Genomic DNA, 14712 nt, shown 5'->3' on the forward strand with positions numbered 1-14712 from the left:
CTGTGTCCACAATTTCAGCCAGAGATAGTTACTAAAGTTTGACTTAATCGTCCACAAGACAGCAATTATTATTATCACATTAATGCAACAGTTGATTGAGAAAGAAGCTTGCTCCTGGAAACTAGTAAAATAATAGATCAAAATTCTCAGGATGCTGAAAAAGCACCAGCCGGCATACGGCCAGCAGAACGAAATACCAACTACACTAAAATAAAATGCAAAGATTGAAATAAATTCAACGAAATAACAACTACACTAAAATATAAAATTTAAAGATTGAAATAAATTCATCAGTTAAGTTGCAAACAAAAATTAGTGGAATACAGTGCTCAGTTATAAATACCGTACAGAGAAAGAGAAAATTAGATACCAGCTTCAACTACTGTGAGAATTTTAGAATACACATTGCATTTTGTATCAAGTTCAACATTTCGCCACAAATAATGCATAAAAATAATGGAACGAAAAGTCTGAAGCCCATAAACTCCTGAGAATATAGCTTGGTGGATCAAAACCACCACGATTTCATTTCTGAGAAATAAAACTGAAGTCAATTGAAGTTATCTCGTCCCATTCATGGACTTTCTGCAAAAGCTTGCCTCTTAGCTTTCAAAAGCTGCTGGGTAACTGGGAGGTCATTTCACTGGGAGAGTTCCGTGGTTTTGGTCTCCAATTTACATATTTGGCACACCCTTCCTAATGAGACTATTTTGCGATGGATCTTGAGTCATATTTAGGTTCTATAACTTAACATTAAAATTATTAAAAAATACTCATAGTAGCACGAGTCTTGAAATGGAGAAACAAATCCACAGTTATGTAAATGTACATACATTTAAAGATAAATCTAAACAGGAAGCTTTTGGGAATCTGTTCGATTCCCCTTTTCAATCTCAAAAACTTTCTGTACAGATTCATCTTAAAATATATGTACATATACGTAACCGCGGATGTTTTTCTCCATTATAATTGTTAATAGTTTAACCAGATCATTAACTTAACATTCTTTACTCTTGTATAGCTGGGACTTACATCTTTTACTTGAAAATGGAGATTATAAAAAGTGAATCACAAGGATTTGGTCCACTGCCTGATATTCATTGCAGGTCGTAAATTTGGGCAGCCACATAACACAAGTTTAATTGCAAGGATTGTTCTGCATTCACTCCATATTGGATTTTTTTCAGCTTCAAAAATTTCTATCTCGACAGGGCTCTTCCATTGGTAGCTTAGTACCGTACCTACTTTGCAGAAATTAGTGAGCGTTACTCACTTCGTACAGACTAAGTATAAACATTACGTTGAGGAATCATGTTGTCACATTGCATGGCGGCCTAAGTCTCTTATTTTAGTAACTGGAACACTGTGTAGTTTTACAATATAACAGGCTGGGTTTCTGTCCACATTCCAAGGGTCACTTTTCAATGGGAACTTCCATTAGTGCCTCGAGAATTGGAACGCAATTTCTCTTTGCAAAACTTCAGCATCTACAATAAAATATCTTTCACTCTTTGTACTACAAAATTACCAAATGGTCTTCCTGTCTATAAAATGGGTACAAGTGCTCATGAGAGAGGTACTTCTACTACTTTAGGGCACTACACACCATTGCCTAACGAGAGTCTGACTTACATTCTTGTTCAGACATGCATATCATCACTCGTTAACTAGTTTAACTTTGTATTTTCTTACCAATTATTTATCTTTATTTATGCACAGTCATTCTATTGAATGGAATCATTCATTGGTTGATGGCCTTTTAAGCTTACTTCGAATGAATGCTCGCTCACTTTGAATAATAATGATAACATGACATTTAAAACTAAGCACAAATCAAGTGTAAGTTATTTCCACAAAAGTAGATATACGGGAGGATGAAAGTAAACAAATGGTTCTAATACTTAACCAACCTTTGCTAACCTTCTATCTCTAAAGACTTCAGCCCTGGGCATACTCTTCCCAGTCACTCATTTCAGATAAATTAGAATTCCTGCAGTGCTTCATTCCACTATCTGTTTTATCTAGACTGAATGGCTTATCGACTCTTCAAGGTTTGAGACAACTTTTTATGCTCTTCATTCTTTGTAGCCCACCAGAACAAATGACTGGGGATCTACCATAATATCACAGCATTCGTTACTGACTAAGAATACCTTACTTAAGACAATAGCTTCCTTGCTGAAATCGCTTCCATCCAGCACTTGGACCTATGACTGAGCGAAGATCAAGGATATAAAGAGAAAATTTATAATTTCTTTGGTTTAAGAATTCCAATCTATCTGGTGAGTTCTGCTGTATTCTGACATCTACTTCCTCTTACATCTATCAACCCTGAGCTAAAGATCCTTAGTCTAACACTCTTACAGCCGTTGCGGCGAGTTAAAAAAACGTGCATGCTGGTGTAGTAAAACCCCGTGTAAATCTGAAAATTTAATACAAAATGATAAAAATCTTCCGCATTTTCGCTTTTTCTTCGTTCACCAACAGATCGCAATAGACAGGAGGCAAATCTTATAAAAAAACAATTTAAAATTACTTAAAAGATATTTACAGCGATCCCTGCACCTCCGCAGGAGATCACATATATTCACACAGGTGTCCACAACCTGAAGGACAAGACTTATTTCTCTTCATCCACTCCATGATGTGATGCAAGTGGCCGCCGTGAGCGCAACCCTGGCACCATACGTACATGCCCCTGACGGTCCCGTGACACAGGACGCACGTTGCGGTGGCGCACGCACACTGACGAAAGAAATACCTATCAGTTTCGCGACGTGGGCATAAACACGAACACTTAACTAATGAGTAACTGATCATATGTCAAGTAATTTGTCTGAAAAATAAAAAGAGTAAGTTTTCTTTCTTATTTGTTGTTGAAATCTCTGACTATTTTTTTTTATACAGATAATGGGCTTTGCTTTACAAATGCTTTACTTTTAGGGTCTTGACGCTTTTGATAAAGTCCATATCTCCAATTTTTAATTTGTTATTAATAATATTAATCAAAGCGAGCAAACACTGAAACTGAACAAGCTTGAAAGGCCACTGACTTGCTAATGGAGAGAGAGAGAGAGAGAGAGAGAGAGAGAGAGAGAGAGAGAGAGAGAGAGAGAGAGAGAGAGAGAGAGAGAGAGAGAGATACAAAATTTCACACTAGCACTACAGCTTATCAAACTAAAAGCAACAACATCCACAACAAACAACAAACAGAAAATGACGGCTAAATTAAAATAAAGTGCTTGAAGACTCACACATCTGCCAAAATCACTCACTCGTAAGGACGTTTTAAACGACCAGAGATAATTACTTGTCAGTGTTCAAACAATAAGGGATGCTGGTTTCAAAACAGTTTAAGTACCTTCTGTCACATGAAAATATTTCAAAGAGCTAGCGTAGCTTTGAAGCTGTGGATAACTAAACACCAACACCGTTAAAACACAAGTTTCTACAACTGTTATCTACAGAGTTATTTAACCCTCGTTCACTATTAAAAAATAAACTATATTAGTATTTCTACTCATAGTTACAGCAAGGAACCACAAGGCATTAAACATGCACCACAAGTTCGCCTTACCTTTCGACATGAAAGACTATTTCTAGGTAATGTGTATCGACATCTCCCACACTGCAGAGTTATTGATGTTGACTGCTGATTTTGTTGCCAAACTGAAGGAAGCCCCGCTGGAAGAATATCGAGTGTTAGAAACCTATATATATAAAAAATGGAAAAAAGATACCACACATCTACGGCACTAAAAAGTTGTAATGAATGTTGCAAAATTTTATCTGCAAACTATTGCATAGCATAACTGTTTCCAACTTTTACTTAAGAGAAGATAATTCTAGTACAGGGTATTACAACTGCAGACACTGGCAAGTTTTTCTATTGTGATAATAAGTTGCCTGACAATAAAAATACCTTCTCACCCCATCTGCTTTTTTTTTCCCATCCAAATTTTTAGAGTTATGCCTGTTACCAATCTTGTTCAATATGCATTTGAAGAAAAAATTCACCCATTACATTCAGAAAGGGCAATTTAAAGTCAATGTTTAAGTTAAAACGTTTACTGCCTACAACATACCTGCCAACTGAATGACTTGACTAGCTACATTCCACAACTGAAATCTCTGCAGCAGCTCTATGTACGCCAGGAACCAATGTTCCACTTGATTTTCATCGAGGACTTTCTGAAATGTGATAGACATACCAGTGAACAAACTTTTAATATTTCTAAAAACAAGTGTCTATGCTTACTCAAGTAAAATGAAGGACCAGGATGTGGTGGGAGTCTGGTGGGACGATCATATTTGAGTGAGGAATTAGTAGAGAAGTGGTATCAAGAGGTTGGCAGAAAGACCGAGACCTTTATGTTCAAGATGGTCTGGACAAGGACGATAAGGGATCAGGAACAGTTGGTCCGAAAAGATATGGAAGAAGCAGGACAAAGACCTGTAGGAGGGCCCAGGATAACATGGAGAAAGGGGACATAACGCCCTGGACTTGGCAGGAGTTCTGGCAGAGAGAGCGCAAGGCAGAGGAGAATGGAGAGAGCTCATTTCACGTCCTAGTTCTTTGAAGGGAAAAGCTGGCATAAAAAAAACATTTGCAATGATGATTTTAATATTAGCATTATTAAGCAGTTTAACTGGACCACTGGATGGTGACTTTACCACCAGGTATTTCTCTAAACAGGGCATGGCTCATGAGAGAAGACATGACATTGAAAGCCATCACACTCACACTCGTAACTCCTCAATAGTGGATGAGTACTAATAGTCCTTCATATCAGTAAGTTTAGATACCAAGAGCCACTTTCACACTTGAAGAGAAACCAACATATCAATGAGTAAAGTCTTAAAGACTGAATTTTTAAAAAACAGAGACTAAAGAGGCAACACCACCTACCTTCAGTCTATCACCAAGAACAATTATGCACGTAACGGTCATCTGCACATCCCCGATATTGGCGTAATGATAGAGCATGTCCACAACACGTTCTTCAAAGTCCCAAGCTGGGTTTCCGAGTCCCTTTACTTCGCTTAAAAGAGAGGGTGCCTCTACTACATAACCAGATGTGCCTCCTGTAGGGGAGGAATTAATTATATTTTAAGTATTCTCACAAAATCTTACTGCTGAAGTAATGGATTTTATCATGAAGCTAAAATGAAAAAAATGCAAATTTCCCTGTAGTTGTATAAACCTCTAAATATTCAAAAGATGGTAAACTGTACCTATAGTATCAAAAAGGTTAATGCAATTTGTCTCTGCTCACCACAATATGCCTCATCTATTAAAAATAAATAATTCTTATCAGGCAAAGCCTCAACACATTACCTGCATCTTGTAGTTCCCTGGGTGAGCATTTTGAAGAGAAATCTTGTGGCGGAATACCGGACTGGTGGAGAATTTCGTGACGAGGCTGAAATGCTTCATTTGGTAAAGTCCAATCCTGACTATTATCCAAGTTGTTCAGATGGTCATAATCAAATGGAATTTGGTTGATTTCACCATCGCCAAAGAAGAAATCTTGGTTGATGGTCATTCCACTGAAAATAAATGCAAGATTACAGCCTAATGGTCTGATTATACCGCCTACACATCTGTCCTGCAACATTCTCAGGGCCAACAGTCATGTCATTGGAGACAGCAACCAAGATTATAGAACACTATTCTGTGCATAATTAAGAACAATAGATCAGGGCTCACTAAATACACCACTGGCAACAATATTCTCATTGGTCACTTCCAAAACTGTAAGAAAGGTTCATGTAAATAGCCTCTAACACCTATAATATGAATTTTTTTATATGGAAGTCCTAGGGTTATACATTTACGAACATCAGACCATGACAACTCAACTAACCAAAAATACGATGAAAGTATAAAAAATTAGTTAAAATAAAAGCACTACTGTTGGCAATAGGCAATTCTAGTAAACTGACACTGTTATTATTATTATTATTATCATTATTATTACTATTATTATTATGATTTTGACTAGCAAGTTCCACGCAAACGTGAGGCTGAGACATAAGGCATACCAATACGAAGGAAAGCCCATGCGCATGGATGATTTCTGAATCTTGACTGATATGGGTCTGGTGAGACCAGGAGTTCTGCATCCATAGAAATAAAGTGACATACGATTAACAGGCTACACAGGGCATTACCATACAGCTTAACAAACCTTACAATAGAATTGAAAGTAACCTACACTGTACTCTGGAAAACTACATACCCAGAAATGTGGCCTTGCTTGAGATCATGGTTATCAGTATCATCTGTCTCGGTATCCCCTTCCTCAGCGCTGAATCCACCTCCTGATGTATCCCCACCGGCGTCGCCGCCAGAATAATGTCGTGCCGATCTGCAAAAGGCAAGTATTAGTTTTACGCAGAGTCCAATAACGCAAGGTACTTTACGAAAACAAAACTGATGTAATAAGCAGTTGTTATTACGATTCTCTCTGTATAAACACCTCTGTAACCTTCCTTACCTTTCCCTACTGGTGCTTTCCAGATTAACATACCGCCAGACTAAAATACCACGTGCATACCTAACAGAGGTGCCGATCTCCGATTACTGGCGCCAATAAGCGCCAAAAATCGCCGATTTTTGGTTATTAGCGATTTTCGCCTTATCACCACGCTGTCGGAACGGAGCCCCACCGATAGCTGGGGACTGCCTGTACCAGAAGCAATTCATTCCAGAATAATAATTTTATAATCACGCTCAGTAACTTTTCCAAATATTCTTGTTTTTCCATTTCCTGATCTTGATTCAGGGAACTACACTGAGAGACCTGCAATTCCTTTCCTACAATTAACTTAACTCTAATTCATGTAAGTCCTGTACGTCATATATGTCTTTGTAAAGTTTCCATTTTCACTTTACTTTCTATACATACATATTTACTTATCTTGTCAGCATCTCCATCAGTTTCTCTTCTTCTAAACCGTCTTTGGAATATTCTTGCAATGTCCGTATGCCCACACTGGTACCCGGAATACCTGGGTTAACCCAAGTGTGTGTGAATAACTCTAATGCATCTGTATACTCATAGATTTTGTTAACTTTTTCTCTATGTAATTAGAAATTAGGTGAGTTCCCTCTGAACTCTCCAGTCTTGCACACTTTCCATCGGAAATCCCATCTGGTCTAGGACTTCATATTTTTCATGATTTTCTGAGACTCCCCACAAGTCTTCACCTGCTACTTCCACACGTAGCTCTAAAACCTTATTAATACTTATAAAAATGGAAGCAGTAACTTAAAAGCACACACCTCTGATCATTATCCAAGGCAATGTCTGGCTGAACATTTGGGTCATCTCTTGAAGAGGTCTGGAGACTCACCAGCGAATCGATTCCTCCCCCACCACCCATGTACAACATGTGCAACATCTGCCAGGTCAGTGCCACCTGAAACGAGAAAATACTGTACCTAAATTTCTATGACTACAGTAATTTTCTATGGGTTTCTTGCTCAAGTGCATGCTTATCTCATTCATATCTAACAGAATCATTACTGAAACTTAGTATTAAGTGTTAAAAGAGTATGAAGTTGATTCTGCATCAGCAACACAAGCATCCCCCAAAATAAGCACCAGAAAAGCAACTGGGTCACAACAGTACCATGGTAAAAATGAAGCCTCTGAAGGTGTATACCTAAGCCCTCAAAAAAATCATTACAGTTTAAAGTTTCCACTAAACACTGGGATTTCAAACTCTGAATACTGTAATACTAACTGCTTTCGAATGAATGAATGGTCCCATCACAAGAGCATCAAAACATTTCATAAAAGCAACCCAGCACAACGTAGTCTGTGCTACAACAGTTGAAAATCATGGGAAATCTACCTGAGGTCTATTCAGCTTCTTCGCTACGGCGGCATTGTGTTCGCATATTTCGCCTAAAGATCGCCCTGTGAGAAGGTACTGCCTGGCAGACTCGACGAGATGGTCTGTCGATAACGGATTGTGCTCCTCACAGTCTAACAGTTGAACTGACGACAAGACCTGGCCATTGTGGTCACTGATGGCTGGACTCTTCCTGGGGGATAGGGTTTTACCATCGTTTAAAGCACAGAATGCCTAGCGGAAGGGAAAACTTTAAAGATTCTGACTAACTGGGAGGGACCCTTGGCTGAATCTAAGCAAAGTTTTATGTTGGGCTACTCTGTGGCCCACTATTCTTTGATAAAATTATTAAGATACACTATTTTATATAGGTAACCTCCCAATATACCTATAAATAGTGAAAAAATAATACAAGTAATGCAGATTTCGATTCAAAATCAATACAATGAACTAATCCTATGAGAGAAAACATCAAAAGAATATTAAAATATGAGAAAAAACAAAATGAGTCTAGATCTTCACAAAACCCTGATCTCTGAGGTTTTACCATTAATGAAATCATAATGAATAATGTTCACACCAGCACTTACTAAACTGTGATTTACGCAAAGTGGCATTTTCCAACTAATATGTGTAGCTACAATTAGCTAGAAACGCTGCCCAACTGAAATTTGACCAGATATTGTGAAACTACCTATGACTATTTCAAAAAGCTAAACTGGGATTCTGACTGTCTACAATCATAACTGTTCAACATTCGTAAAACCATTAAAAGAAGTTAACTCCACAAACTTCAAACAATACCGAAAGGAATGTTAAAATGTCTTTCCTTTTTCAACATCAAAATGAGATTTCTCAAAATTTCCAGTGTATTATATTATAAATCTTACCTAAACATTGACAACTTTGGAATTGTCCCAGGAGGCTCGGAGTCTTCTTTCACTCTGGTTGCGTTCAGAACCTTCCCAGACACGCTGATATCTAACCCTACAGGATTGACTTTCTCTACTGGCCTTGTTGAGTCCTTGAATGCGTGATGAATTAAAGTGAAGTCCTGGAAAAGGTAAAATTTTGTTTTACAAACAATAAATATTTGATTTCCTTTATTATATAATTGTTAACACCTGGAAATTGGTGCTCCACTGTGTACGACAAGAAATTAGATAATTTCAAGTACATTTATGAGTTTTTGCTTCCACTTTTTCAAGTTAAAATACAAAGCATTAATATTCAGGGAAAAATATACATGCTGTACCATGGTATTTCAATATAAGCTACAAAACACTGAAAGTATTAATGGAAATATAAAGTTTTGAGAATCTCTCAGCCAAGTAACTCACTACAGGGAGGACTCTTTCTATCAAAGCCATCACAAGCTTGAATACGTTTATTACAAAAATATACCAAACTAAAATTAACCACAAGCAACATGATTTTGCAGACCAAGATCATCATCATAAATACAAGAAATGTAATCCGTCAAATAAACTAATCCCACCTTGCCAACTGACAGCAAACTATTGGGATCTGCTCGCCAAGCGATACCCGTGGGCAAATTCTTGTGCTCGTTAAAAGCCGCTAGTGGAATATAAGGTCGTCTTATATCCCAAACATTTATGCTGCAGTCCAGAAGCAACGACGAACTGCAAATGAAATGCTGACGATGAGCAAAATGTGTGATTATAATGGTTTCCAGTGATGTTGCAATCATGGAAACTTCGTGTTCATTTTTAATACAAACTTTACATCTACCAAGTAATTTCTAAATACTCATATGGCCCTTACAGAGTTGCCTATGTGAAGGGGTAATAAAACTTAACAGTGGATAAGACTGTCAACAAATAAAACGAGAGATCATATTAGGTAAAGAAAATCTATTTCACTTACCTACGAATGAGGGGAGAAAGTCACACACACTAGAGAAAAATTAGTCAAGAATAGTAATGTCCTTCACTCTGCAATAAATGTTGGGCAATTTTTTAACTTTAAAATCCTTGATAGATGAATGTTTATAAAAGATTAAGCATAAGAAAATACCTGCAAGCATTAAATATACGGTAACATCAGTATTTAATCTTACCAATGGCAAATAACATGCCTCTAAACTTGGCTTCTTTCAAAGTAACAAAATACTAGAAAACTCTTAAAATTGACGATACAAAAAACTAACCTTGCAATATGATACTTGGCATTAGGTCTCCATTTGACTCGACCCACAGACGCGATAGTTTGGACAGTATAACAGACTGTAGGATTTTCTGTTAAGTCCCAGACCTGCAATAATGTAAATACCTGTCAGCTGCTAAATATCAAGGGCATGAGGTCAAGATCAATGCATTCACATTAAAAAAATATCTGAGCAGAGTTGGAGAGAAACAGTTGAAGAAGTGGAACATTAAGCGATTTCTTTTGTGAACAATGACCAGCATGAAAGTCTGATCCTCACATCACAGTCAGGCGTGCTCTAAACTAACCTCTTTCTGGTATAAACATGTTGTCCTTAAGAATGACCACAATCACTAAACATTTCTATCTGCTTACTATTCTTAGTGTAGCCCTGATATTCACAACAATCAAATTACTGTATGATAATGACTAGATGATTCAAGTTCTGAAAGATTAAATGAAATAGGAGAACTTGGTCTCTTCTTCCTGTACAACGCACGAAGGAAAGAATTTAATGTAAATGATAACCAAGCTGGAAAAAAAAAGTCTCGATTCAAAAGCACGCAACAACGCATTCATCAGTGGGACTTGGCATTCTGGTTTTCAACCTTATCAAGTTTGTTCACTCTGTGAACGTTTTAAAACGAAAACATAATGCATTTTCGTTTTGCTTTGGTATTCAGAGAATACATAACTGTCAATGCCAAACCATTTATTCTAAGTTTGTCAATCATTCTGAAAAGACTGTCCGTTCACATAAGAAGGGACATCTAACCACTTGTTCTGAAAAGGATTTACAATGGCACAGAAAAACAAAGCAAATGACTTTACCTTTATAGTTTTGTCTCTCCCAGCTGTTGCTATCCAGTTTTTAACATCCGGATGCCAATCCAAGGCAAAACTGGGCTCCCCGTGCGCAGGAAATTGTTTCTCGACGTGGTCGGTCCTTCTCATGTCCCAAAGCTGCACATTCCCATTCTCACACACAGCACAGAAGTGCATGTTATTGTGAGGGTTGAATTGCACATCTCGGACGCTTTCTGAATTACTGTAATAACAATGGAATTTTACTAAAAACATATCGGCACCAAGAGAATACTACAACTAATATTAGTTACACAAGAATTTGAAGACTGACCTCAAAGTTGAGTGAGGAACTGGTGCAAAAATTTACCTCCACACAAAAAATATCGAAGCATATCTTTGCGTTACAGTTCCAAACCCAACTCTAATTTCCATCACCAGAGAATATTAATGTAGGTAGTATTCCGCTTTACTCTTTTGTGAAGACCCATATTTAAAAAATTTGTAAGAAATTTATGCAGTAACTGGGACAAAGTGTTGTGCATATATTTTAATTCCGATCCCTATACATCAAAAACCTGAGTTGGAAGATGTCAAGTGGGACATCCATTCTTTGTAACGTATGACAAAATGAAGAAAGAGACAGACAGATAGAGACAAACAGAGACAGCGGTACTTGCCTGGTGAATGTGGAAACAGCCTCCTTCTTCCGGAGGTCAAACAATTTCATCAAGCCATCTTGTGACCCCGATATAAGAAGGTGGGCTTCACAAGGATGAAAACTAACCTAATAAGAAATAACAAAATTTACGATTAACTTTGATAAATAAGATAAGCATTTTCCCTTATCTTGACAAACAAATAATCTTGGTTTCCTTAACTAAGAGAGGCAAGCAAATTCATTATACAAGTACTGTATTATATCTAAAATTAAAATGTATCTCCATACAATACATTTTTCATTATATAAACAAAATAAAACATAGAAAATCAGTATAGCCTGTAGATTACTATAAAAACATTACATCATGCCTTAAGATTACCTTACCTTATTTACAGTCCTCTCATGATCACGGAAAACAATATCGGACTTTGATCTCGATGTCTTGTTCAGGTTCCAAGTAACAACTGTTCCACTTGATGACGCAGTAGCAAGAACAGCATCTACAGTACACAAATATTAAAAAAATGTGGTTAAGGAAGGACGTCACTATACCGCATACATAACTGCAAGAGTCTACCACTTTCCCGAGTCGGCAAGATCATCTTTGAAAATCTAAGCATAATAAGGGTAAAATGATACACAAAAACTGAGTATTACTGTAAGAAAGGCATCCTTACCTTCGACGTAATTCCAAACGACATCGTTCCAGGACAGGTTCAAATTGGCATTTTTCTCGTTCTTCCCGACTCGTAAATTGACCTTCTCGACCAAGTCATCTTCTTCAATGGAGTAAATCTTAAAAACTAAACAAGGAAAAATTAATTAAACTTATGTTCAAAAACATAAAGCATTAAATGAATATGAAACAAAAAGAAGTCTAGCTTAGCAAAGCATAAGATGGACCCACTTTATCAGAGATGATGTTGGCATTCAAATATACTTAACTATTTAGGTAACAGATAATATTAGTTAAAAACTTCATTTGTATCTATCAACAACAACTTAGCTCACTCAGACTACCAGATATGTGACCTCTAATAATCATCTGAATCTTATCTTTCCTTTCATGGGCAGCCATTAGCCTACCCACCTCAAAAGCTTCAAATATTCTAGAACATGTTTCAACAACCCTGAACAGCCTTCCCATAAGATTTAATAGTGTTGGCAACCTGATACAATGAGGATTCAAAATTGCTTAACAAGAAAAACTCATCATTCAGCCATTAAGTGGCAAGATACATTCACCTATTAGTCAACTGGTGCTCTGGTGAGGTTTTTTAAGCAAACGTCTCCCTTGTCCATAGTCTCAACGACTAAATCCATTCTCTCTCCTATCAAAAAGTTTCTTAATGGTTGCCCTCTAATCTGTAATTCTTGCCAAAGTGGATAAGAATAATTAGAAATACATTTCACATATTTATAAGTACAGTAGAGTTCTTTTAAAAAATACATACCATTGCGGCCAGCGATAGCAACCTGTTGATTATCAGGACTGAGAGCAAGAGCATTTGCCGGCACCTCCTGCGTAACACAGACAGTGCGCATTGTTCCCTATCTACATTGGATTGTGCATGAGACCTAGAAAAAATACAAAAAACAAAATGGGATAGAGATATTATTTGGAGACACTGAAAAACAATAAGCAAGACCTAAAAAAATACAAAAACAAAATGGGATAGATATTATTTGGAGAAACTGGAAAACAATAAGTAAAGAAGTCAAATACCACAAACCTGTTAGTAATTTTCATCTGCAACATATAGAAACAGGTTGCAGTATTTTTTGATATACGGCCACATGTTGTTATCTCTCAACAGCCTAAAGGGAGAAACCATATTCTCTAAAGGCAGTGACTCTTATGCGCATTTATGGTAACTTTGGGCATTATGTGACTGCATTTTGCATAAGTCAACATCAGCAGCATTGAAGTATTCACATTTTAGCTAGATCATGTACAAACACACAGCCGACTTAAACTTTCCCACAAACAGTAGTCACTTAATACAAGTTTTGGTGGAGTGATTAAAAAAAATACCCAGAAAATCTTCCTCATGCAATACACCCTTAAAGTTACATACGTCACTATCGTTTTCACGACCCAAAACGCTTGATTTCTCATTGGGGTCCCCCATAAAAAGTTAAGTATACCTTAGTTTAACCAGACCACTGAGCTGATTAACAGCTCTCCCAGGGCTGGCCCGAAGGATTAGATTTATTTTACGTGGCTAAGAACCAACTGGTTACCTAGCAACGGGACCTACAGCTTCTTGTGGAATCCGAACCACATTATGACGAGAAATGAATTTCTATCACCAGAAATAAATTCCTCTAATTCTTCACTGGCCGGTCGGAGAGTCGAACGCTGGGCCAACGGCGTGCTAGCCGAGAGCTCTACCCACCCCTCCGATAAAGAACTGGGGTCCACCATAGCCTAATGGTTAAGAGTATAGATATAAAAAATAGTTTACTGCGAGAAAAAATTATATGATTCGTGTTCCTAGAGAGGAATTAGGCTAGCCTGATACCAATACCAACATTAATCCACATAAATCATTGCCGATGTATTTGAAGGTACATTTAGACTGGTTACTAGCCTTATCACAAAATTGACCGAGCAATTCCTGTCATAGCCAAGGCCTAATTCACACCGCATACCTAATTACTAGACTGCGCCAGCCTGCCCTAAATTAGCGCAAGATAATACCCTGAAATGTTCAGTCTAAGTCAGGTAATGGTAGAATATGGGTAAGTATACCCCAGCCCACGTTAAGCCTGACTCGAGAAATGAATATTCACGTTAAATCAGGCGAAGCTGCGGACCCATTAGCTAGCCTGACTGTGAAAATGAGAAAATATCTAAGACTTCTACATGGAATAAAAGATTACGTAGTTGAATTAAGACTGAAATATCGTTAATCGTCGTAAGCTACGAGTCGCCTTCATAATCAGCTGATCAGGCAGAGTTGCCGACGGCAATTTACGCTGCAACATTCTTCTCCACCTCGCGTCGAAAATAGTGCGATAATTAACGAAATAAATTAAAAATAGATGACATTCTCTAGATCCACGCATTTAAAACTTGGCAAAACCCACAAAAGGTCATATAATTTACCTGTTCTTGGTATTACTATAGGAGCGGATCGGGTTGTTTACAATCGCCCAGCCTCCAGCCAGGAAGCGACTTCTTCTTCTTCCCTTTTCTTCGAAGATGCTGA

At 37.5% G+C, this 14712-nt stretch overlaps 1 protein-coding gene across 2 annotated transcripts; it reads right to left on the reverse strand.

Annotated features, from left to right (window-relative positions):
* Positions 1–2417: 2417 nt before the first annotated feature.
* Wdr24 (WD repeat domain 24) lies at positions 2418–14712 on the reverse strand. Of its 2 annotated transcripts, none has more exons than XM_067089205.1 (17): positions 14610–14712; positions 12952–13075; positions 12175–12300; positions 11882–11997; positions 11514–11620; positions 10861–11077; positions 10034–10137; positions 9362–9506; positions 8754–8917; positions 7864–8056; positions 7289–7425; positions 6243–6371; positions 5339–5550; positions 4910–5085; positions 4086–4191; positions 3578–3684; positions 2418–2745 (listed from the first exon to the last, which is right to left on the reverse strand). In XM_067089205.1, the coding sequence occupies exons 2-17, from the start codon at positions 13040–13042 to the stop codon at positions 2578–2580; spliced, it is 2298 nt and encodes a 765-aa protein (XP_066945306.1). In that variant the 5' UTR covers positions 13043–13075; positions 14610–14712; the 3' UTR covers positions 2418–2577. The 2 variants fall into 2 exon arrangements, with proteins under 2 accessions (XP_066945306.1, XP_066945307.1); XM_067089206.1 differs by having other exon boundaries at positions 2418–2836.

Source organism: Macrobrachium rosenbergii, chromosome 45 (assembly GCF_040412425.1).
Source record: "Macrobrachium rosenbergii isolate ZJJX-2024 chromosome 45, ASM4041242v1, whole genome shotgun sequence".
In the NCBI taxonomy this organism is placed as follows: Eukaryota; Metazoa; Arthropoda; class Malacostraca; order Decapoda; family Palaemonidae; genus Macrobrachium; species Macrobrachium rosenbergii.